Source organism: Procambarus clarkii, chromosome 26, assembly GCF_040958095.1.
Source record: "Procambarus clarkii isolate CNS0578487 chromosome 26, FALCON_Pclarkii_2.0, whole genome shotgun sequence".
Lineage (NCBI taxonomy): Eukaryota > Metazoa > Arthropoda > Malacostraca > Decapoda > Cambaridae > Procambarus > Procambarus clarkii.
In genome coordinates, this window is record NC_091175.1 from 35608294 (window position 1) to 35632365 (window position 24072).

At 43.1% G+C, this 24072-nt stretch overlaps 1 protein-coding gene across 1 annotated transcript in view; it reads left to right on the forward strand.

The window, feature by feature from the left end:
• Window positions 1–24072, forward strand: part of LOC123756953 (UNC93-like protein) — a 127063-nt gene that overhangs the window by 54029 nt on the left and 48962 nt on the right. The window contains exons 3-4 of the mRNA XM_069331479.1: window positions 2032–2251; window positions 2417–2576. Of these exons, the coding sequence (XP_069187580.1) occupies window positions 2032–2251; window positions 2417–2576 (380 nt within the window). The remainder of the gene's footprint in view (window positions 1–2031; window positions 2252–2416; window positions 2577–24072) is intronic.

Consider the following 24072-nt stretch of genomic DNA (forward strand, 5'->3'; position numbering starts at 1 on the left):
TGATGTCTTCGACGAAACCAATGGAGAAGCCGTTGTTGAGTAGGACCTGCCTTACCCTACAGAGTTCTTCGTCGACTTGCTTCCATTCTGAGCTGTGGCTGAGAGCTCGGTCGACATATGCGTTTACAACACTCCTCTTGTACCTGTCTGGGCAGTCGCTGTTGGCATTTAGGCACATTCCTATGCTCTTTTCCTTAGTGTAGACTGCCGTGTGGAAACCTCCTCTCTTTTCCATGACTGTTACATCTAGAAAGGGCAGCTTCCCATCCTTTTCCATCTCGGAAGTGAAACGCAGCACGGAACTCTGCTCAAATGCCTCCTTCAGCTCCTGCAGATGTCTGACATCAGGTACCTGTGTAAAAATGTCGTCAACATACCTGCAGTATATGGCCTGTTTCAAGTTCATGTCGACTAAGGCCAGATTTGCCTAATAAGCCAAGTTTTCCTGAATTAATATATTTTCTCGAATTTTTTTCTTATGAAATGATAAAGCTACCCATTTCATTATGTATGAGGTCAATTTTGTTTTATTGGAGTTAAAATTAACGTAGATATATGACCGAACCTAACCAAACCTACCTAACCTAACCTAACGTCACTTTATAGGTTAGGTTGGGTTAGGTAGCAGGAAATGTTAGGTTTGGTCAGGTTAGGTAGGTTAGGTAGTGGAAAAAACATTGATTCATGAAAACTTGGCTTATTAGGCAAATCGGGCCTTGCATAGTAGGCTGAGAAGTGCGTTCTGGCTACTAGGTACGACATATATATATATATATATATATATATATATATATATATATATATATATATATATATATATATATATATATATATATATATATATATATGTCGTACCTAATAGCCAGAACGCACTTCTCAGCCTACTATTCAAGGCCCGATTTGCCTAATAAGCCAAGTTTTCATGAATTAATGTTTTTTCGTCTACCTAACCTAACCTAGCTTTTTTTGGCTACCTAACCTAACCTTACCTATAAATATAGGTTAGGTTAGGTTAGGTAGGGTTGGTTAGGTTCGGTCATATATCTACGTTAATTTTAACTCCAATAAAAAAAAATTGACCTCATACATAGAGAAAAGGGTTGCTTTATCATTTCATAAGAAAAAAATTATAGTAAATATATTAATTCAGGAAAACTTGGCTTATTAGGCAAATCGGGCCTTGAATAGTAGGCTGAGAAGTGAGTTCTGGCTACTAGGTACGACATATATATATATATATATATATATATATTTATATATATATATATATATATATATATATATATATATATATATATATATATATATATATATATATATATATATATATATATATATGCACATTGTTTGAAAGCCTGACAGTCGGGTATTAACCACTGAGTACCGGAATATATATAATTAATTAAATCATGGAAGGTAGCCTCAGGTTCAAGAGAACTAGAGCAAGGAATTGTAGTGATTTACATTGTGCGCAGGTGAGAACCCCAATGGCCACAGGAGTACCTGGATAACCAGGTATCCGTGGTTCTATTTGCAGATAGAACTCACTCAGCATTATCACTTGCCTCTCTTTGACACCTGCCGCTCTATCTCCTGCTCTCTTGGGGACAGAAAGTCGCGTAGTGAGTCCCCAAAGGTCCTGCCAGGTCCCTGTGTTTTTTGGGGCTGGTGTTCGCAGGGGGTAAGCACCGACTTTATCAAGAGGTAAATTGAGTAACGAACCAACAATAAAGTGAGTAGTGACGGAGTGTCACAGGCAGAGCTCAACGAGGCTCTGCCCTTCCTTCCCTGTAACAGTTAGGAACTTCATCTGAGATGTTTTCTTTCTCACAAGCATTTTTATCTCACATATCAACTTTCCCACTGGCATATTCGTCTCAGTTGCTACCTGCCTCACTATATTTTTATCTTGCACGTTATCTCTGTCTCTTGCATCTTTATATCACATGTTCGCTTTGCTACAAGAATCACTCTTTCCTATGAATCTTCTTAATCGATGTTTGAATAAATATTACCATTAACTTGCGGCAGTGTTGTCGGTGGAAGTGAAGGACGCCAATGTGACGGAGAAGGCGCTCCACTGCGGTTACAACTCCTGTAATGCAGAGAGTGTTGGCCACTCCAACAGCAGCTACTCCGGCGGGAGTGAAGGTTCGGTCCCCTCTAATTTATACATCTTGGCCACCATCTTCCTGATCGCCTCTCTCCTCGCCCCAGTCATCATCGTCATCTTCGTCGATCCCCTCAGCAGGTAAAAAGAGTGAGGAATCAGTGACTGATTTTCGAATGTGTCCTCTATATGAATATTAGTTTACTAATCTCTCATTGCTGATTTCAAGATGCTGTAGATATTTCTGAGATTTACTAATTCTGGAAGATTGTGGATGATATCATATCATTTTCTTTTACTTGACAGATTCATTAACATTGACGAGAGTCGCAGCAGAAGCAAGAGCAGCTTGCAGCTTCTGGCAGCCACATTCAACCACTTACGCCATCCATACCAGCTGCTGCTCATCCCTATATCTGCAGTTGTTGGCTTCAACACTGGGATCCTCATGGCAGACTACACTGCCGTGAGCATTATCTCTCAATGTTTGTCTGAATTTAACTAGGTGTTTTTACTTAACAGAGTTAAGTAAATGGAAGTTAAGTAATGGAAGAAAATGTAGAATAGAACCAATGAAGAGCAGAGGTGCCATAGGCACAATCAGAGAACACTGTATAAACATCAGAGGTCCGCGGTTGTTCAATGTCCTCCCAGCAAGCATAAGAAATATTGCCGGAACAACCGTGGACATTTTCAAGAGGAAACTAGATTTATTCCTCCAAGGAGTGCCGGACCAACCGGGCTGTGGTGGGTATGTGGGCCTGCGGGCCGCTCCAAGCAACAGCCTGGTGGACCAAACTCTCACAAGTCGAGCCTGGCCTCGGGCCGGGCTTGGGGAGTAGAAGAACTCCCAGAACCCCATCAACCAGGTATCAACCAGAGTTCTCACAGCCGAGCATCAGCAGCTGGGTCTTTCGTACCACATGTGGTCTTTCGTACCACATGTGGTCTTTCGTACCACATGTGGTCTTTTGTACCACATGTGGTCTTTCGTACCACATGTAGTCGTTCGTACCACATGTTGTCTTTCATACCACATGTGGACAAGGAATCAAACCCTTCTGTTTTAAGCCACATTAGCTTTAGAGACAGTGGAGGGACTTAGTCTCTATTACTTCCACACCTTTATTCCATTTGTTGCATTAACTAAACACATTGCTTCTGATATTATTGTGATACATCTTTTTGTCTAGCTTCAATGATTTGGCATCTCATTTGTTCAAATTAAATTAAATTAAATCATCTACTAAAGTCTGTATATACTAATCCATTCTTAAATAGTGCACATGTCTGCAAAACATTCCATTCACTTTTAGCGTCACCAGGTGATATTATTTACATCAGTCAGTCCTCTTAGCGCGGCTGTCTCGTGCAGGTGACATTATTTACATCAGTCAGTCCTCTTAGCTCGGCTGTCTCGTGAGGGGACATTATTTACATCAGTCAGTCCTCTTAGCTCGGCTGTCTCGTGAAGGGACATTATTTGCATCAGTCTGTCCTCTTAGCTCGGCTGTCTCGTGAAGGGACATTATTTACATCAGTCAGTCCTCTTAGCTGGGCTGTCTCGTGAGGGGACATTATTTTCATCAGTCTGTGTCCTCTTAGCTCGGCTGTCTCGTGAGGGGATATTATTTACATCAGTCTGTCCTCTTAGCTCGGCTGTCTCGTGAGGGGATATTATTTACATCAATCTGTCCTCTTAACTCGGCTGTCTCGTGAGGGGATATTATTTACATCAGTCAGTCCTCTTAGCTCGGCTGTCTCGTGTCTAAGTATGAGTTTTCTTTTGTCCTATTTTATATGTGTTGAGATTCGTTTGTCAATCGTCCTTTCACGCTGCAACAACCTGCAATAGCATGCGAGTTAGTATCTTTGTATGAATGTAAGAACATCAATGTTATGTACTCTCACAACCCAATATACCTTCTTGTATATAAATAAATAAATACATAAATAACAGCGCCAAGACTGGTGTTGGCCACACTGCAAGAGGTCACCAAGCTGAGCCACAACAACAAACCCCACAAGGAAGAGCACACGCCCAGGTCCACTATAAGGTCAGGTGGAGAGGGAAGTGAGGTGACGGGTGTGGGGATGGCACTGTCATGGCCTCAGGTGAGCACACCAGAGGCAAGACTCTGGACAACCTTCGCCTCTATGAGCATACATGGATCTCCCAGTCACTGGATCGCTAGTTCCTCTACTGAATAAAGACAATTTAGAGTTTAACTAATGAGTCCTCATACAAAGCTTAAGGATTCAGGTAAATGGGCTCGATCCCTTGAGGTTATCTTGAGATGATTTTGGGGTTTAGCGTCCCCGCGGCCCAGTCCACGACCATGCCTCCTTTTTGTTACACCCCCCCCCCCCTGGAAGCAGCCGTTTAACTTCATGGTACCTATTTACTGCTAGGTGAACAGGTGCATCAGGGTGAAAGAAACTTTGCTCATTTGTTACCGCCTCCGCCGGGGATCGAACCCGGAACCTTAGGACTACGAATTCCGAGCTGTATCCACTCAGCCGTCAGGCTCTCTGAGGAAACCTAATGCATTTGAAGAAGCAAAAAATTAAAATGAAGCAGAGCGAAATAACAAGGCAGAAATCAAGGAAAATGACGGAAAATCACGTTTACAAACAAGATCATATTTATTCAACAAACTTACTGACTAATACACCATAATGGATGCTACGTTACGTTATTTGAGAGTGGCACGGCAACAGCCATGCAACACCAGGAGCAGAACCACCACTGCAACTCCAGGAGCAGAACCACCACTGCAACTCCAGGAGCAGAACCACCACTGCAACTCCAGGAGCAGAACCACCACTGCAACTCCAGGAGCAGAACCACCACTGCAACTCCAGGAGCAGAACCACCACTGCAACTCCAGGAGCAGAACCACTGCTGCAACAACAGGAGCAGAACCACTGCTGCAACAACAGGAGCAGAACCACTGCTGCAACAACAGGAGCAGCTGGAGGCGTTCCCATCACTCTTGTAAACACAAGACCTTAGGCTAAGTAAACACTCGGGGTGGACGGTCGAGCAACAATCTCGCGCCAGGCAGGTAGGCGTTCAATCCCAGACCATCGAAGTGGTTGGGCACCATTCCTTCCCCCCCCCCCCCCCCCGTCCCATCCCCAATCATTATCCTGACCCCTTTCAAGTGCTATTGTCGGAAGTTTTCGACACCCAAAGTACTAATTCCTGGCACAGCAAGATAAATACGTTGTGTCAGGAAATTCAATTTACTAATAATATTAAATTTAGTAAGGGAATGCCAAAACTTTCCTAGAATTCAAGGCTGGCAGTTGCGTCAGCCACCACACACTACGTGGTCGTTAGCGTCTATAGCATCTCCCTTCACAACTGTGTCTCACTAGAAACATAGACATTGGTGAGCTCTGCTCAAGACATAGAAGATACTCTGGCTAATAGCTAACTAAAGGGGAATTGGAGGGAAAACTGAATTACCTACTCCCACCATCAATGATGTGGACTCGTCCTCTGTTGAGGGTTGAATTGAAGCTCCTGGTCCCGGCTCACGACTTGCTGTAGGGAACACCCCCACACACACTGATGCTCTTCCCAGGACCTCAAACAACGCCCAAAAACGCGTCTTCTCCATGCTGCTTCCCACTGCAGGCTCCGTGCTCCTCCACAACCTCTTGAAGGGTTAGAGTTGGTCTCCTGGCCGTCGCCTCCTCCTCACAACTACGTCTGCAGTCGTTCGTATTCCCAGCTAGTTTGTTATTCTCCTTCCTCACGGTGAACTGGCCCAGCTGCTACGTCATCACCCAACTGGTGAAACTATACAGTCGTTCCTGACGTCACTGCCCAGGCTTCACTCTTGCTAAGCACCTGTCACTGGAGCACTTGTTGCTCGTTTCCCGTAAATTCCTTCTTCTGTCCGCTTCACGAAGTTCTGGAAGGCCTCACAGGATGCTTGCAGACCACTGGTGATGTGTATGTCCACCGGAGAGGGGCAAAAACTTCTGTTGCACGTCCACCCTTGACGACGTATCGTATCTAACTCCTTGGCGCCACGGCGCGCGCCGCCTGGACCCCCCTTCACTCGTGACATCATACTTGCCAGGGGCGTTTCTCATTGGCTCCCGTTACTACGTCATCGTTCTTGACCAATCTGGTGCCACTGACGTCATAACGTCTTGGCGGGAAAACGTAGGGGCCGGCGCCATCTTGGCGTCCAGAAGCGCCTAAGCCACTGGCCAAAACACATTTCTTTAACTAATTTCTCACCAACACGAGAACACCTCACGCTCCCACATATGTCAAATTGTAGTCTGGAAGGCAGAGAACGTTCGGGTAAAGTAGATATGACTCTTACAGCTGGCGTGGGAGAAATATAAGGGTAGAACACCGTCACATACCCCTCCCCTTAAAATAGGAGCCATATCAGTTTAGTGTACTCGATACAGGCCATCCGCTATCACGTCAACCCGTTCTCGCATATTTAATAAGTCACTATTGACTTATTAGTTGCGTGCATAGGTGACATACTAAACATAATAGTTTCCCTTGAAAAGCTTCATAGAAATCACCGACCTTACCTAACCTACTTAGTATGTTAAAATAAGCATCTTATAGCTTCGTAATTACAATTGTTACTTAACCTATTATAGGTATAGGTTAGGTAATAATTGTAATTACGAAGCAATAAGATGCTTATCTTAACATACTAAGTAGGTTAGGTAAGGTCGGTGTTTTCTATGAAGCTTTTCAAGGGAAACTATTATGTTAAGTATGTCACCTATGCACATATTTAATAAGTCAATATTGACTTATTAAATTTGCGAGAACGGGTTGACCACGTTGTGCTTCCCTCTGATGTGCTTAATTTCCAACCAGTATTCTTGTAGTAGTAATGCCCACCTCGTCAGCCTTTGGTTGAAGTTTCTCATCTTGTACAAGAAGGTCAGAGGGTTGTGAGCTGTAAAAACAAGAACAGGCCTCGCCCCTCCTTCCACGTACACGTCGAAGTGCATTAGGGCCATTACTAGAGCCAAAGCCCCCTTTCGACGGTACTATAGGTACGCAGGTACTTCACGAATTTCTTGGAGTAAAATGCGACAGGCCTATGTACCTTGCTCCTTTCCTGGGCCAACATGGCTCCTATCCCTACATCACTGGCATCTATGTACAGAATGAACCTGGTTGTAAAATCTGGAGATATCAACACTGGGGCCTCTGTCAACAGGTTCTTCGTCTTCTCGAAGGATTCCTGGCAGGCAACTCCCCACTTCCATCGTGTATTCTTAGAGAGTAACTCTGTCAGAGTATGCGCTATCGTGGAATAGTTCTTACAAAAACCACGATAGTATCCAATCATCCCAAGATACCTCAGCAATTCCTTCTGTGTCCTGGGTATTGGGTACTCTCTAATAGCTGATACCTTGTGGTCCACAGGGGTCACCTCTTCTTGACCGATGACGAAGCCCAGGTATTCTAGATGGGCCTTCCCAAACTCACTCTTGGCTAGGTTCACGGTCAGGTTAGCATCTTCCAGCCTCCTGAACAGCTCCCTGAGTCGCTCTAGGTGTGCCTCTCAATCGTCGGAGTACACTACTATATCGTCAATGTATACAGTGCAGCCTTCGGCTCCTCTCAGCAACTCGTTCATCATACGTTGAAAACAACTCCCGCTGTTCTTCATCCCGAAGGGCAACACTTTATACTGATACAGTCCATCTGGTGTTACAAAAGCTGATATCTATATAGCCTCGGGAGTTAACGAGATTTGGTAATACCCCTTGAGCAGGTCGACCTTGGACACATATCTGGCACTACCCACCTGATGGATGCAATCACTTACCCTGGGCATGGGGTGGGAATCTGCCACAGTGATAGAGTTCACTTTCCTGAAGTCCGTGCAAAAGTGGTATGTGCCGTCGCTTTTCTTAACCAGCAAACACGAGGAACTCCACTCGCTGTTGCTAGGCTCGGCAAGGTCATTCTTGAGAAGATATTCTACCTCCTTCCTCATCAATTCCCGCTTCTTAGGGCAGACCCTATAAGCACTCTGTTTAATGGGCCTGGCGTCCCTCACCTCTACCTCGTGCGTCACACTCTTGTGGCGTCGGGGCACGTCGGTAAAAAAGAGATGCATTCTCTCTTAACAGGTCCGTCAGATCCGCTCTCTGTCTTCCTTCCAGGTGTTGAAGCTTGTTTTCGATATTCTCCAAACTCTCCGCATTGGAGAGATGGGTGCCGTCCGCCCTGGACCATTTTCCTTCCTCTGCTGGAATCTCTTGATTCACCTGCACGCATAAGACCACTTTCTGCTGTAGTTCTCGTGGCATTGTTCCGTCCTGCACGGCGGCTCCTCCTTCTTCAGGAAAGAAAGGCTTCAGACGGTCAATATGACACACCCGTGTCTTGCGGGGTCTGTCCGGCTTGCTGACTTCATTGCTTTCTGGACCCAACCGTCGTAGCACCTTGTACGGTCCCTCAAATCGTGACTCGGTCACACGGCTCTTCCCTGGCCGCAACACCATAACTGGGACCCAACCTGGAACTCTCTTGGCGTAGCTTTCTTGTCATACCACTCTGACATCTTTTGTTGCGCCTCTTTCAAATGCTTTCCTGATAGTTCTTTCGCCAATGCGAGACGCTCCTTAAATTTCTGTACATATTCATTGACCGTTTTCACGGTCACTCCTGGCGCCCATTGCTCTTTCAGCATGGATAGAGGACTCCGTACCTCATGTCCATATACCAGTTGGAACGGTGAGAAACCCAGCGACTCCCCTACAGCGTTCCTTATAGCAAACAATGCAGGGTAAACTGCCTCATCCCACTCAGCTCCTTGTTCTGCACAGAATACTCTCAGAATGGTTTTCAGTGTGGAGTGAAACCTTTCGATCGCCCCTTGCAACTGCGGTCGGTAGGGCGACGACCGAATCTGAGTTACTCCCCAATTCGACATGGTCTGTCTAAACCACTTGGACTGGAATACGCTCCCACAGTCAGTCTGGATTTCCCTGGGCATTCCCACCCAAGTGAAAAAACGCTGCAACTGCCCGGCTACTTCTTTTGACGTCAAGCGTCGCATCGGGACTGCGTCTGGGAACCTTGTCGCCGCACACATGATGGTCATCAGGTAGGTATTTCCCTTTTTCGTCCGTGGCAACGGTCCTACCCCATCGACCAACAGACGCTCAAACGCTGGCTCAAATGCAGGAACAGGGACTAACGGGGCCTTTGGTATCGTTGGTACACTCTTTCCTGCCCTCTGGCAAGGTAAGCAAGTCTTACAGTGACGCCTCACATCGGCGTCCATACCCGGCCAGTAGAAATGGTCCCTGATCTTGTGTAGAGTCTTGGTCACTCCCAGGTGACCTGCAGAGTCCACAGAGTGCGACAGATCCAGCACTGCCGCTCTGCACCTGGCCGGCAACACTACCTGGTGTCTCATATCTAGTGATTCCTCTCTGGCCTCCATTGTCTCATCAGCATCCCATCCTGCAGATAAAAATGTGTGGCTCTCTCAGGACCAGCACGTCCTCCTTTGGCCTCCCGAATCAACTCTGGGAACTCCACCTGCTGTAACTCCCCCAGACGAGCGCGGTCCACCCCAAGAGAACTGGCAAGGGTCAACTGTAGCTCACCATCCAGGTTGCCTTCCCCCTCCACTTGTTCTCCGAGTTCCACGAAGAGGTGATCGACTACCAGGCTCTCAGACGTCTCTTCTTCAGCCCCATCAGATCCACTCACTTCATGCTCGTTGCACTGCCTTGGGATCACAGGGCTTACAGGGAACGCCACCTCGGCGATTCCTTTCCCGTTCCCACAGGCGTCTAATACTCCGCCTTTTTCTCTGTAGTGCTCCAAGCACTCCTCGCCCTTCACGAGGTTAGGGAGGACACATCCTCCACAGGCGTTATTCCCAAGGATGACTTGCGCCTTGATCTTGGGCATTAAGGCGCAGACCCCTACCACTAGGGTCTGACAGCCATAATCAGAATCCAACGTTACCTTGTGCAGGGGCGTCCTCACTGGGCCTCCCACAGTGGTCACAACAGCCATCCCCACACTGGTATTGTCATAACCCTCGGGGAACAGGGTTCTACTCACCAGGGTAAAATCATCCCCGGTGCCTCTCAATATATTCACAGGAATTGGGTCTGCCTCCCCCATCCTTACCGTCCCCTCACACACGAACGGATGAATTCTCGTCTCCAAACTTGGTACGGGCTCACCCCGTACGTTCTCGGCCACTTGGTCCTCCATCCGAACGAAAGCAACGTTCCCCCGCTGCTTAGGGCGTTTGCAATCCCGCGCGAAGTGTCCATATGCTCCACAGTTGTAGCAGCGGACCCTTCCTGGCGGTGACCTTCCACCACCGCTCGCCCTGGCAACGCCTCCAGAGGCCATCGCTCCGTGGGTCTTCCACGCGCCTTCCGTCGTCTCCCTCGTAGCGTCCCTCGGCACAACAAGAGATCCAGCACTCTCAGCTAGGGACTTCTTGACTAGTTACACAGAACTTTTCGGACCCCTACCGTCTCCACTCGAGAGGTGGGACTTGGGAGAACTCGTTCCTGTCCTCCATCAGTCTGTCTTCCTAAAACTACTCCCATAGCCAGAGTATACTGGCGGTCGGTGCGGTCCCTCTCTGCGTGGTCGCAAGGCTTCATCCAACATGTCAGTTCTGTCAGCAGCAGCCCTCAGGTCTTTTATGTCCGCCTCCTTGACTCTAATCCTGATCTCAGGAGAGAGCACGGACATAAATTTTTCCATGACAATTAGCCGTTTGATGTCCTCAGTTGACTTAGCTCCTTCAGCTTCCAACCACTTCAGAAATTTTCTTTCCATGTCCCTCGCCGTCTCTGCATAAGATTTACCTGGCGAACAGGTACATTCTCGGAACCTTTTCCTGTAACTCTCTGGAGTCAGCTTAAACGAGTGAAGCACTGCTCTCTTCACTGCATCATAATTGGTGCATTCCTTGAGGTCAAGCATGATGTAAGCCTCGCAAGCAAAAACCTGTGAGCCGAACCTGGACCAGCTCCACCCACTCTGCTCTTGGCCACTTCTTCAAGGTAGCTACTCTCTCGAAATGGTCAAAGAAGCCCTCAGCTTCATTAAGCACAAAGACCGGCAAATCACGCTCTCGCACCCGGCGGTCTTCCTGCTGTGGTGGTGCGGGTGGGGCTAGCCCTAGTTCAGCCCACTTCAGCTCAACCTCCCTGTTAGCTTCAATCTCTTGCTGCTTCAGCTTGGCTTCCAGCTCGCGCTCCTTCCGTCTCAGCTGTGCTTCATGCTCACGCTCTTCCCGTCTCAGCTGTGCCTCTCGTTCTTCACGCTTCAGCTGTGCTTCTCGTTCTTCACGCTTCAGCTGTGCTTCTCGTTCTTCACGTTTCAGCTGTACTTCTCGTTCTTCACGCTTCAGCTGTGGTTCTTCACGCTTCAGCTGTGCTTCTCGTTCTTCACGCTTCAGCTGTGCTTCTCGTTCTTCACGCTTCAGCTGTGGTTCTTCACGCTTCAGCTGTGCTTCTCGTTCTTCACGCTTCAGCTGTGGTTCTTCACGCTTCAGCTGTGCTTCTCGTTCTTCACGCTTCAGCTGTGCTTCTCGTTCTTCCCTACGCAGCTGTGCCTCCAGCTGCAGCTTCATCATCTCCAGCTTGATGCTGCAGCTGGATCCCCTACTGCTTCCACCAATGCTTAAATTCTCCCCTGCACTGGCAGGTGTCTGTGGCCGTTCCTCCCTCAAAGCCTCATCTCGGGCCCTGAGCTGTGCCACTATCTCAAGCCTCCTTTCTCCCACGTTGGAGGATCTCAACTGGACCCCAAAGTGGTCAGCTATTAACTGCAGCTGCGCCTTGGTGCAATCCTCCAGCACCTGTTCGTCCCTGGTGTCAATAAACCTTGCTACCTTCTCGTCCTCCATACTCGTGCTATGAATGAATACCTGTTACCTGTACCTAATACCTTTGGCCACTATCAAGCACCACAATCGTAACCGTAATCGTTGCCCTGGCGAGGTCGCCAATGTCGGGGAGTCTCTCTCTGTAGCTAGTCACCACCAAATATTAGTAGTGAAAAGCGTTACTTACTGTAGCCCCCACGGGTCTTCACTCAATCCTCACGGTGCCACTGTTCATCCGGAGAGTCTCTCAGTCTGTCTCCGGCCGGCCTCGTACCCTAAGACGAGTGAGAACACGATCACTTCACTTGATCATGTGCCCGCTCCGACAGAGGGCTCTACTGCTCAATAAAGGTCGCCAGCTGGTGTTTCCCATGTCCAGTAACACCTCAATGGAAATAGTAATAATGTAGTAGTAGTGGCCCCAAGAGAAAACTAATCAATTCGGTAACAGGTAAGTGTATGTTTAAATCATTCTCTCTCTCAGAGTCTCAATAGTAACAAAGTAATGGAGGGATAACACAAACACGAAGGAGGTTTTGTAGTTTACTTAAAAGATTAAAGAATCATAACTCTGGATCAACAACATGGCGAAGGAATAAATGAGCGGCATTCACTCCGTACTCTTCTCAATTCTGGAGCACTCCGGATTGGCAACACTCCCAGCTGTCACGCTTTCCCACGGTCCAAATGCAGTGTTATCGAACGTTTGGCAACTCACGAGATGCCACGCCCACTCACTCTCCTCACTGTACTCACACTGCTCACTATACTCTCGCTATACTCACACTATTTGGCGTGAGGTGCCTGTTATTCCTTCAAGATCACAGTATATCACTACACTGGCATAAACACAGTTAACCACTAGACATATGAATACACTAATTAATAACTCCAGTATATATAGATCACTCTATTAATATTCACAATAACTAGGTAACTCTGGGCACACAGCCTTACACTATTAAATTGTACATTTATATATATATATATATATATATATATATATATATATATATATATATATATATATATATATATATATATATATATATATATATATATATATATATATATATATATATATCCTCTGGCACAAACCTATAATGTAAATGACACGTAAATATAAATGTCCTTGTCACAGTAATCTCTTCATCAAGTCACAGGTGCAATCACACACCATATATATATCTCGTGAGAGCTCTATACCATCTCCCTTCACAAATGTGTCTCACTAGAAACATAGACATTGGTGAGCCCTGCTCAAGACATAGAAGATACTCTGGCTAATAGCTAACTAAAGGGAAATTGGAGGGAAAACTGAATTACCTACTTCCACCATCAATGATGTGGACTCGTCCTCTGTTGAGGGTTGAATTGAAGCTCCTGGTCCCGGCTCACGACTTTCTGTAGGGAATACCCCCACACACACTGATGCTCTTCCGAGGACTTCAACCAACGCCCAAAAACGCGTCTTCTTCGTGCTGCTTCCACTGCAGGCTCCGTGCTCCTCCACAACCTCTTGAAGGGTTGGAGTCGGTCTCCTGGCCATCGCCTCCTCCTCACAACTACGTCTGCAGTCCTTAATCACGGCTGCAGTCGTTCGTATTCCCAGCTAGTTTGTTCTTCTTCTTCCTCACGGTGAACTGGCCCAGCCGCTATGTCATCACTCAACTGGTGAAACTGTACAGTCGTCCATGACGTCATTGCCCAGGCTCCACTCTTGCTAAGCACCTGTCACTGGAGCACTTGTTGCTCGTTTCCCGTCAATTCCTTCTTCTGTCCGGTTCACGGAGTTCAGGAAGACCTCACAGGATGCTTGCAGACCACTGGTGATGCATATGTCCACCGGAGCGGGGCAAAAACTGTCAGACTGACAGGACCTCCTATCGCATGTCCGCCCTTGACGACATGTCGTATTTAACTTCTTGGCGGCACAGGGCGCGCCGCCTGGACCCCCCTTCACTCGTGACGTCATACTTGCCAGGGGCGTTTCCCATTGGCTACCTGTACTACGTCACCGTTCTTGACCAATCTGGTGCCACTGACGTCATAACGTCTTGGCGGGAAAACGTAGGGCCCGGCGCCATCTTTGCGTCTAAAAGGGCCTCAGCCACTGGCCAAAACCTCTCTTCTTTAGCTAATTTCTCGCCAACGCGAGAACACCTCATGCTCCCACATATGTCAAATTGTTCTCTGGAAGGCAGAGAACGTTCGGTTAAAGTAGATATATATATATATATATATATATATATATATATATATATATATATATATGTCGTACCTAATAGCCAGAACGCACTTCTCTGCCTACTATGCAAGGCCCGATTTGCCTAATAAGCCAAGTTTTCATGAATTAATTGTTTTTCGACTACCTAACCTACCTAACCAAACCTAACCTAACTTTTTCGGCTACCTAACCTAACCTAACCTATAGAGATAGGTTAGGTTAGGTTAGGTAGGGTTGGTTAGGTTCGGTCATATATCTACGTTAATTTTATCTCAAATAAAAACAAATTGACCTCATACATAATGAAATCGGAAGCTTTATCATTTCACAAGAAAAAAATTTGAGATAATATATTAATTCAGGAAAAGTTGGCTTATTAGGCAAATCGGGCCTTGTATAGTAGGCTGAGAAGTGCGTTCTGGCTACTAGGTACGACATATATATATATATATATATATATATATATATATATATATATATATATGTCGCGTCAGACTAGAAATAAAAATGAATTTTGGAGAATTGATTTTTTATTTACCTCCAACAGTGAAAAGAAATGTACGAAAGATTGAGAAAATTCGTGTTAGAATTATTAATCTTACTTTTTCGGTCATATTTAATAATATATGTCTACAGGAAAGACTGCTACCAAAATATACTAATATATATATATATATATATATGTCGTACCTAGTAGCCAGAACGTCGTACTCGGCCTACTATGCAAGGCCCAATTTGCCTAATAAGCCAAGTTTTCATGAATTAATATATTTTCTCTAATTTTTTTCTGATGAAATGATAAAGCTACCCATTTCTTTATATACGAGGTCAATTTTTTTTTATTGGAGTTAAAATTAACGTAGATATATGACAGAACCTAACCAACCCTACCTAACCTAACCTATCTTTATAGGTTAGGTTAGGTTAGGTAGCCGAAAAAGTTAGGTTAGGTTAGGTTAGGTAGGTTAGGTAGTCGAAAAACAATTAATTCATGAAAACTTGGCTTATTAGGCAAATCGGGCCTTGCATAGTAGGCTGAGAAGTGCGTTCTGGCTACCAGGTACGATATATATATATATATATATATATATATATATACATATATATATATATATATATATATATATATATATATATATATATATATATATATATATATATATATATATATATATATATGCAAACAAGCCTGAATGGTCCCCAGGACTATATACAACTGAAAACTCACACCCCAGAAGTGACTCGAACCCATACTGCCAGGAGCAACGCAACTGGTATGTACAGGGACGCCTTAATCCGCTTGACCATCACGACCGGACAAAAAGGAAGTGATAGCCTAAGCTATTTGAACCACTTCCCCACCGGCACTCGGATAGTAATCTTGGGCATAGCATTTTATCAAATTACCTCATTCTTTGGGGCAACACGTGACGAACACAAACGTTCCTCTCACGTGTTGCCCCAAAGAATGAGGTGATTTGATAAAATGCTATGCCCAAGATTACTATCCGAGTGCCGGCGGGGAAGTGGTTCAAATAGCTTAGGCTATCACTTCCTTTTTTGTCCGGTCGTGATGGTCAAGCGGATTAAGGCGTCCCTGTACATACCAGTTGCGTTGCTCCTGGCAGTATGGGTTCGAGTCACTTCTGGGGTGTGAGTTTTCAGTTATATATATATATATATATATATATGTCGTACCTGGTAGCCAGAACGATATATATATATATATATATATATATATATATATATATATATATATATATATATATATATATATATATATATATATATATATATATATATATATATATATATATATTAGTATATTTTGGTAGCAGTCTTTCCTGTAGACATATATTATTAAATATGACCGAAAAAGTAAGATTATTAATTCTAACACGAATTTTCTCAATCTTTCGTACATTTCTTTTCACTGTTGGAGGTAAATCAAATATCAATTCTCCAAAATTAATTTTTTTTTCTAGTCTGACGCGACACGAGCACGTTTCGTAAAACTTATTACATTTTCAAAGACTTTAGTTCACAAATACACAACTGAATAGAACTTACGCATCTCCGATTTTATATCTACATTTGAGTGAGGTGGAAGGGGTGATGTGGCATTAACACAAGACAGAACAAGATGTGGCATTAATAGGGTATTAATTTCATCAACACAAGACAGAACAAGAAGTGGTATTAATAGGGTATTAATTTCATCAACACAAGACAGAACACGAAACAATGGATATTGAATAGAAGTGTTTGTAGAAAGCCTATTGGTCCATATTTCTTGATGCTTCTATATTGGAGCGGAGTCTTGAGGTGGGTAGAATATAGTTGTGCAATAATTTGCTGTTGATTGCTGGTGTTGACTTCTTGATGTGTAGTGCCTCGCAAAGTCAAGCCGCCTGCTATCGCTGTATCTATCGATGATTTCTGTGTTGTTTACTAGGATTTCTCTGGCGATGGTTTGGTTGTGGGAAGAGATTATATGTTCCTTAATGGAGCCCTGTTGCTTATGCATCGTTAAACGCCTAGAAAGAGATGTTGTTGTCTTGCCTATATACTGGGTTTTTTGGAGCTTACAGTCCCCAAGAGGGCATTTGAAGGTATGTTCACGACATTTTTACACAGGTACCTGATGTCAGACATCTGCAGGAGCTGAAGGAAGCATTTGAGCAGAGTTCCGTGCTGCGTTTCACTTACGAGATGGAAAAGAAGCTGCCCTTTCTAGATGTAACAGTCATGGAAAAGGGCGGAGGTTTCCACACTGCAGTCTACACTAAGGAAACAAACATAGGAATGTGCCTAAATGCCAACAGCGACTGCCCAGACAGGTACAAGAGGAGTGTTGTTAACGCATATGTCGACCGTGCTCTCAGCCACAGCTCAGAATGGAAGCAAGTCGACGAAGAACTCTGTAGGGTAAGGCAGGTCCTAGTCAATAACGGCTTCTCCAATGTTTTCGTCGAAGACATCATAAGAAGAAAAGTGAAAAGCCATGCAACCTCTGAAGAGACAACTAACACAACACCTATACCCCCTATTAGACTATTTTACAGAAACTTCTTTTCCACAGCTCAAAAAACGGAGGAAAGGGTCCTGAAAGATATTGTTAATAGAAACGTTATCCCTACAGACAAAAATCAGAGGATACAACTGACGATGTACTATAAAACCAGAAAAACGGCCAGCCTACTCATGAGAAACTCTCCAGACACAAAACAGAACGCTTTAAAAGAGACTAACGTCGTCTATGCCTTCAAATGCCCTCTTGGGGACTGTAAGCTCCAAAAAACCCAGTATATAGGCAAGACAACAACATCTCTTTCTAGGCGTTTAACGATGCATAAGCAACAGGGCTCCATTAAGGAACATATAATCTCTTCCCACAACCAAACCATCGCCAGAGAAATCCTAGTAAACAACACAGATATCATCGATAGATACAGCGATAGCAGGCGGCTTGACGTTTGCGAGGCACTACACATCAAGAAGTCAACACCAGCAATCAACAGCCAATTATTGCACAACTATATTCTACCCACCTCAAGACTCCGCTCCAATATAGAAGCATCAAGAAATATGGACCAATAGGCTTTCTACAAACACTTCTATTCAATATCCATTGTTTCTTGTTCTGTCTTGTGTTGATGAAATTAATACCCTATTAATACCACTTCTTGTTCTGTCTTGTGTTGATGAAATTAATACCCTATTAATGCCACATCTTGTTCTGTCTTGTGTTAATGCCACATCACCCCTTCCACCTCACTCAAATGTAGATATAAAATCGGAAATGCGTAAGTTCTATTCAGTTGTGTATTTGTGAACTAAAGTCTTTGAAAATGTAATAAGTTTTACGAAACGCGCTCGTGTCGCGTCAGACTGGAAATAGGGGTGAATTTTGGAGAATTGATTTTTGATTTACCTCCAACAGTGAAACGAAATGTACGAAAGATTGAGAGGGTTCGTGTTAGAATTATTAATCTTACTTTTTCGGTCATATTTAATAATATATGTCTACAGGAAAGACTGCTACCAAAATATACTAATATATATATATATATATATATATATATATATATATATATATATATGTCGTACCTAGTAGCCAGAACGCACTTCTCGGCCTACTATGCAAGGCCCGATTTGCCTAATAAGCCAAGTTTTCCTGAATTATTATATTTTCTCAATTTTTTTTCTTATGAGATGATAAAGCTACCCATTTCATTATGTATGAGGTCAATATTTTTTTATTGGAGTTAAAATTAACGTAGATATATGACCAAACCTAACCAACCATACCTAACCTAACCTAACCTATCTTTTTAGGTTAGGTTAGGTTAGGTTAGGTAGCCGAAAAAGTTAGGTTAGGTTTGGTTAGGTAGGTTAGGGAGTCGAAAAACAATTAATTCATGAAAACTTGGCTTATTAGGCAATTCGGGCCTTATATTCTGTATTTATTATTTTCTGGTTTAGGGCTTCTATCCCTCTAACTATTTTCTTAGCATCAGGGCTTAATTGGAATAGGAGTTCTCCAAAACTCATTTTCGTACTTTTAAGGTGAAGAAAAGAAGTGATTTACTATAGAGTGTATTACACTTATTTGTATAATTTGCACGACGTTTCGAACCTCCATGGTTCATTCTCAAGTGAACAAATCTTACAATACTAGTTGATTTTATACCCGCATTAGGTCAGGTGATAATACAATGAAGGTGAAAAACATGGGGGGATACATAAGGGATAAACATAGGGGCTGCAGAAGGCTTATTGGCCCATACGCGGCATCTCCTATCTAAACACAATATATATATATATATATATATATATATATATATATATATATATATATATATATATATATAAATATATATATATATATATATATATATATATATATATATTGTACATAGTAGCCAGAACGTCGTACTTGGCCTACTATGCAAGGCCCGATTTGCCTAATAAGCCAAGTTTTCCAGAATTTATATATTTTTCCATTTTTTTCTAATGAAATGATAAATCTGTCCATCTCATTATGTATAAGTTAATTTGCTTAAATTTTAGTTAAAACTGACGTAGATATATAACCGAACCTAACCAACCCTACCTAACCTAACCTAACCCATCTTAACCTAACCTAAACTAACAAAAGTAGTCACTGTGGAGTAGTGGTAAGACACTCGCCTGGCGTTCCGCGAGCGCTTTGTCATGGGTTCGTATCCTGGTCGTGGAGGATTTAATGGGCGCAAATCCTTAACTGTGGCCTCTGTTTAACTCGACAATAAAATGTGTACTTGGTTGTAACAACGATTTTTCGCGGCGGGAATCGTATTCCAGGGACCTGGCCGAAATGCTACGCGTTCTAGTGGCTGTACAAGTATGTAAGAACTCTTGTATTTATCTAAAAAAAAATAAGTCAATAAATTATGGTCTTAATATAAAATAATAATATTCATTCAAATAAACTATTTGGAAAAAATTATTGAAAAAAAACACTCTGCCTATTAGGCAAATCAGACCTTGTATCGTAGGCCGAGGAGTGCATTCTGGCTACTAGGTACCACACACACACACACACACACACACACACACACACACACACACACACACACACACACACACACACACACACACACACATATATATATATATATATATATATATATATATATATATATATATATATATATATATATATATATATATATATATATATATATATCCTGTTGTCTCTTGTTGCTTAGGTACTCCTGTATCCAACGGAGTACCTTCCCTTTCACTCCAGCCTGCATATCCAGCTTTTTTTTTCACTGACCTCTTGTGTGGCACTGTATCAAAGGCTTTCTGACAATCCAAAAATATGCAGTCTGCCCACCCTTCTCTTTCTTGCCTTATTTTTGTTGCCTGGTCGTAGAATTCAAGTAACCCTGTAAGGCAGGACCTGCCATCCCTGAATCCATGTTGATGCTGTGTTACAAAGTTCTTTCGCTCCAGGTGCTCCACTAGCTTTCTTCACACAATCTTCTCCATCAGCTTGCATGGTATGCAGGTTAGGGACACTGGCCTGTAATTCAGTGCCTCCTGTCTATCCCCTTTCTTGTATATCGGGACTACGTTAGCTGCTTTCCAAATTTCTGGCAGTTCCCCTGTTGCCAGAGATTTGTTATACACTATGGAGCGTGATAGACACAGTTCTTCTGCTCCTTCCTTTAGTATCCAAGGGGAGATTCCATCTGGCCCTGTAGCCTTTGTCACATCCAACTCTAGTAAACACTTCCTTACTTACCCGCTGGTAATCTCAAACTCTTCCAGTGGTTCCTGGTTAGCTATTCCCTCTCTTATCTCTGGGATTTCTAAGGTGAAGACCTCTTGGATTTTCTTATTCAGTTCCTCACACACTTCCTTGTCGTTTGTAGTGAATCCTTCTGCCCTATCCTTAATTTCATAACCTGTTCCTTTACTGTTGTTTTTTCTCCTTATGTGGCTATGCAGCAATTTAGGCTGAGTCTTTGCCTTTCTTGCGATGTCATTTTCGTATTGTCTTTCTGCCTCTCTTCTCATCCTGACATATTCATTCCTGGCATTCTGGTATCTTTCTCTGCTCTCCAGTGTCCTGTTTTTTCTATAATTTCTCCATGCCCTGTTACTTTGCTGCTTATCTAGCCTATATATCTGATTAAACCATGGGTTTCTCATTTTCATTTCACTGTTATCCTTTTGGGCTGGGACAAACTTGTCTGCTGCGTCCTTGCACTTTTGCGTCATGTAGTCCATCATATCTTGGGCCGTCTTTTCCCTGTGTGTGTGTGTGTGCGTGTGTGTGCGTGCGTGTGTGTGTGTGTGTGTGTGTGTGTGTGTGTGTGCGTGCGTGTGTGTGTGTGTGTGTGTGTGTGTGTGTGTGTGTGTGTGTGTGTGTGTGTGTGTGTGTGTGTGTGTGTGTGTGTAAATCACGAAAGTTAACACGAGATGAAAAATTTAACAGTGTCAGACCACGGAGGAAGAATTGAAACAGGAATTTCCTTAAGTACTTTCATATTTAATACCTTTCTTACCCTTTTATAAATGTATTATCGCCTTCATCAGAGCAAAGTAGAATGGAGGTAGAAATATTGTTGATCAGACCGTCTTACTCGCCATGGTAGATTACCTGACCATCAAGAAAAGGTGAAGGAAAGGAAATGTAAAAAAGAAGGTAATTGCAGAAGGCCCATTGGCCCGTTCGAGGCAGCTGGAAGATGTATAAAAGTGCTATACAGGGTTAAATGGATGCTATATTGTATAGACGTGCTATATTGAGGCTTATATGGGGATCCAACTTGTACATACCAGGGCTCACATAAAGGGTGTTGTTACAGTGTTTGATTAGAGCAGACTCGATCACATTTCGTTCAACAAAACCCTTACTTTTGACAATTCATTTTGCCCCTTTGTAGTCGATAGAATGATTGCACAAACTGGAATACAAATACAATGCACTGGAGTGCTGAGCTGTATGAATAGCATATGAATGTTGCTTTAAACACGAGGAAAGAGATTTGCCAGTCTAAGCTGACTCAAGTAGCAGGCCCAGACAGTTGCAGTGAGAGGGTATTTTAGCCGGAGCTCCTGAGTGTAGTTATATTATCATAGCAATATGGAAGTTGTAGTGAAGGACCTGGTGACTCTAGTGGGAGCCCTGAGGACAGAGTTGGACTCTCTATGGGAGGAGATACGACAGCTGAAAACACATCGAGAAGAAACGAAGGAGGAAACCAGTAGTAAAAAGACCTCGTCTTGGAAAGTTGTAAAGGACAGGGGCCTTAAGAAGGCTTTGATAAAGCCGCCTACAGACGCCCTAAGAACTTTTAATTCATTTGCCGTATTGGAGAACGAGTGAAATTCTATACTTTAAAAATCCGTCTTTGTTTTCTTTGAAAATGTCTAAGTGAACAAGTTCTTCCCCGCTCCCTATCCTCCAACAGTGTACTTAAATTAGCTGACCGACCGTTTGATGAGATTTCCCGCTTAATGCTTGAGAAAAATATTGATTTACTTAAATTAGAAGTACGTGAATGTTTTAAGGTATTGAACAGCCGTAGGTATTCATTTCTTCAAGCTGTACCTTTGGAATGGACCCACCCGATGATGGATGACTGTTACTCCGCTATGATATCTGCTTGCAGGGATGTTAGTACAAAGCTTGATTCAAAACTGAATAAACTTATTCATCAAAGTGATTGGAACAAACACACCAACAATGACTTCGTTATTAATCTCTCTAGAAAACAAATAGATAATGATATGATGACTGCTCTTGGTTACGGTCTGAGTTTTTCCATATCGAATATGGATGTGAATTATGTAGATATTGCCAAACGTTTTAGCAATTTGGAGAAATATAGTGAGATTTCCGCTGATGACATCAATATTTGCAAGGGTATGGTGTACGGGTCTTTACTTCAGGGTACTGTTCCTAATTGTCCAGACAGGTTTATTCGGGCGCTCAGAACCCTCAAAAAAGATAACTCTCTACATATCACTAAGGGTGATAAGTCCAATGCTGTTATGATCATGGACAAGGATGACTATATCCAAAAAATGAACCCGTTATTGGATGACAGAGACACTTTCTTACCAGTTAATAGTGACCCTATTGAAAAAGTTCTTACTCACTTTAACAAAACTCTTAAAACCTTGCTCAAGAACGATAAAGAGTTGATTTCTAAGTTTTTAAGTCGTTCCCCTTCTCTACCATATCTATATGGTCATATTAAAACTCACAAACCCAATAATCCTGCAAGACCTATTATCAGTTCTGTAGGATCTGTGGCATATAGACTGTCCAAATCTTGTCCCAGGTAGTAGGCTCCATTTCCAACTCACACATAACAAACAACTTGGACTTGGTTAACAAGTTTTCGGGTTTGAAATTAAATTATGATTTTCAACTTGTGAGTTTTTATGTGACGCCTGTGTTCACTAGAGTGCCTGTTGATGACCTGTTGGCATTCTTACAGGATCTACTCCCTAAGTATAATATAACTTTACCTACTAACACCGTTGATGAACTAAAAAAATTGTGCATTAAAGATAATTTTTTCAGCTTTAATGATTCCTTTTATAAGCAAACATTTGGCATGGCGAAGGGTAACCCCCTCTCCCCTGTTTTGAGCAATTTGTACATGGAGTGTTTTGAAACAAATATCCTAGCCAGGATTTTACCCTCGAATTTTATTTGGTATAGGTACGTTGATGATATTTTATGCCTGTGGCCGATCAACCACGACCAAACTGATTTTCTCCTTCAACTTAAATAACTGGTTCCGTCAATAAAATTCACAATTGACAATGAAATGAATGGTGTTCTGCCTTTTTAAGACATCATTATTCATAGAATCGGTAGGAGTTTCAAATTCAGTGTGTATAAGAAACCTACCAATGTGTGCTCGTATGTTCATTTTTACTCAAATAATCCTATTCAGGTTAAGCAGGCAGTTTTTTCTGGTATGTATCACAGAGCCCTGAGATTTTGCAAGTCGGAATTTTTTGATGAAGAAATAACGAATATATTTGAAACTGGGAAAAAGTTAAATACCCAAAATCGGCATTGGATATTGCGTTTGGTCAATAAAAACGGACGTTCTACAAACAAGCTCCCAAGTCTAAACCAGAACTGAAAAAATCGTTGGTATTACCATATTCTGATAGTCTATTACATCTTGCCCCAGCCGTGAAAAACGTTTATATTAACCCAGTGTTCAAAAATGATAATACACTTATGTCCATGTTAATTAATAACTCGCCATCGTCTGCAGCAGGTTGTGTGTACTCCATCCCTTATAATGAGTGTGCATGTGTTT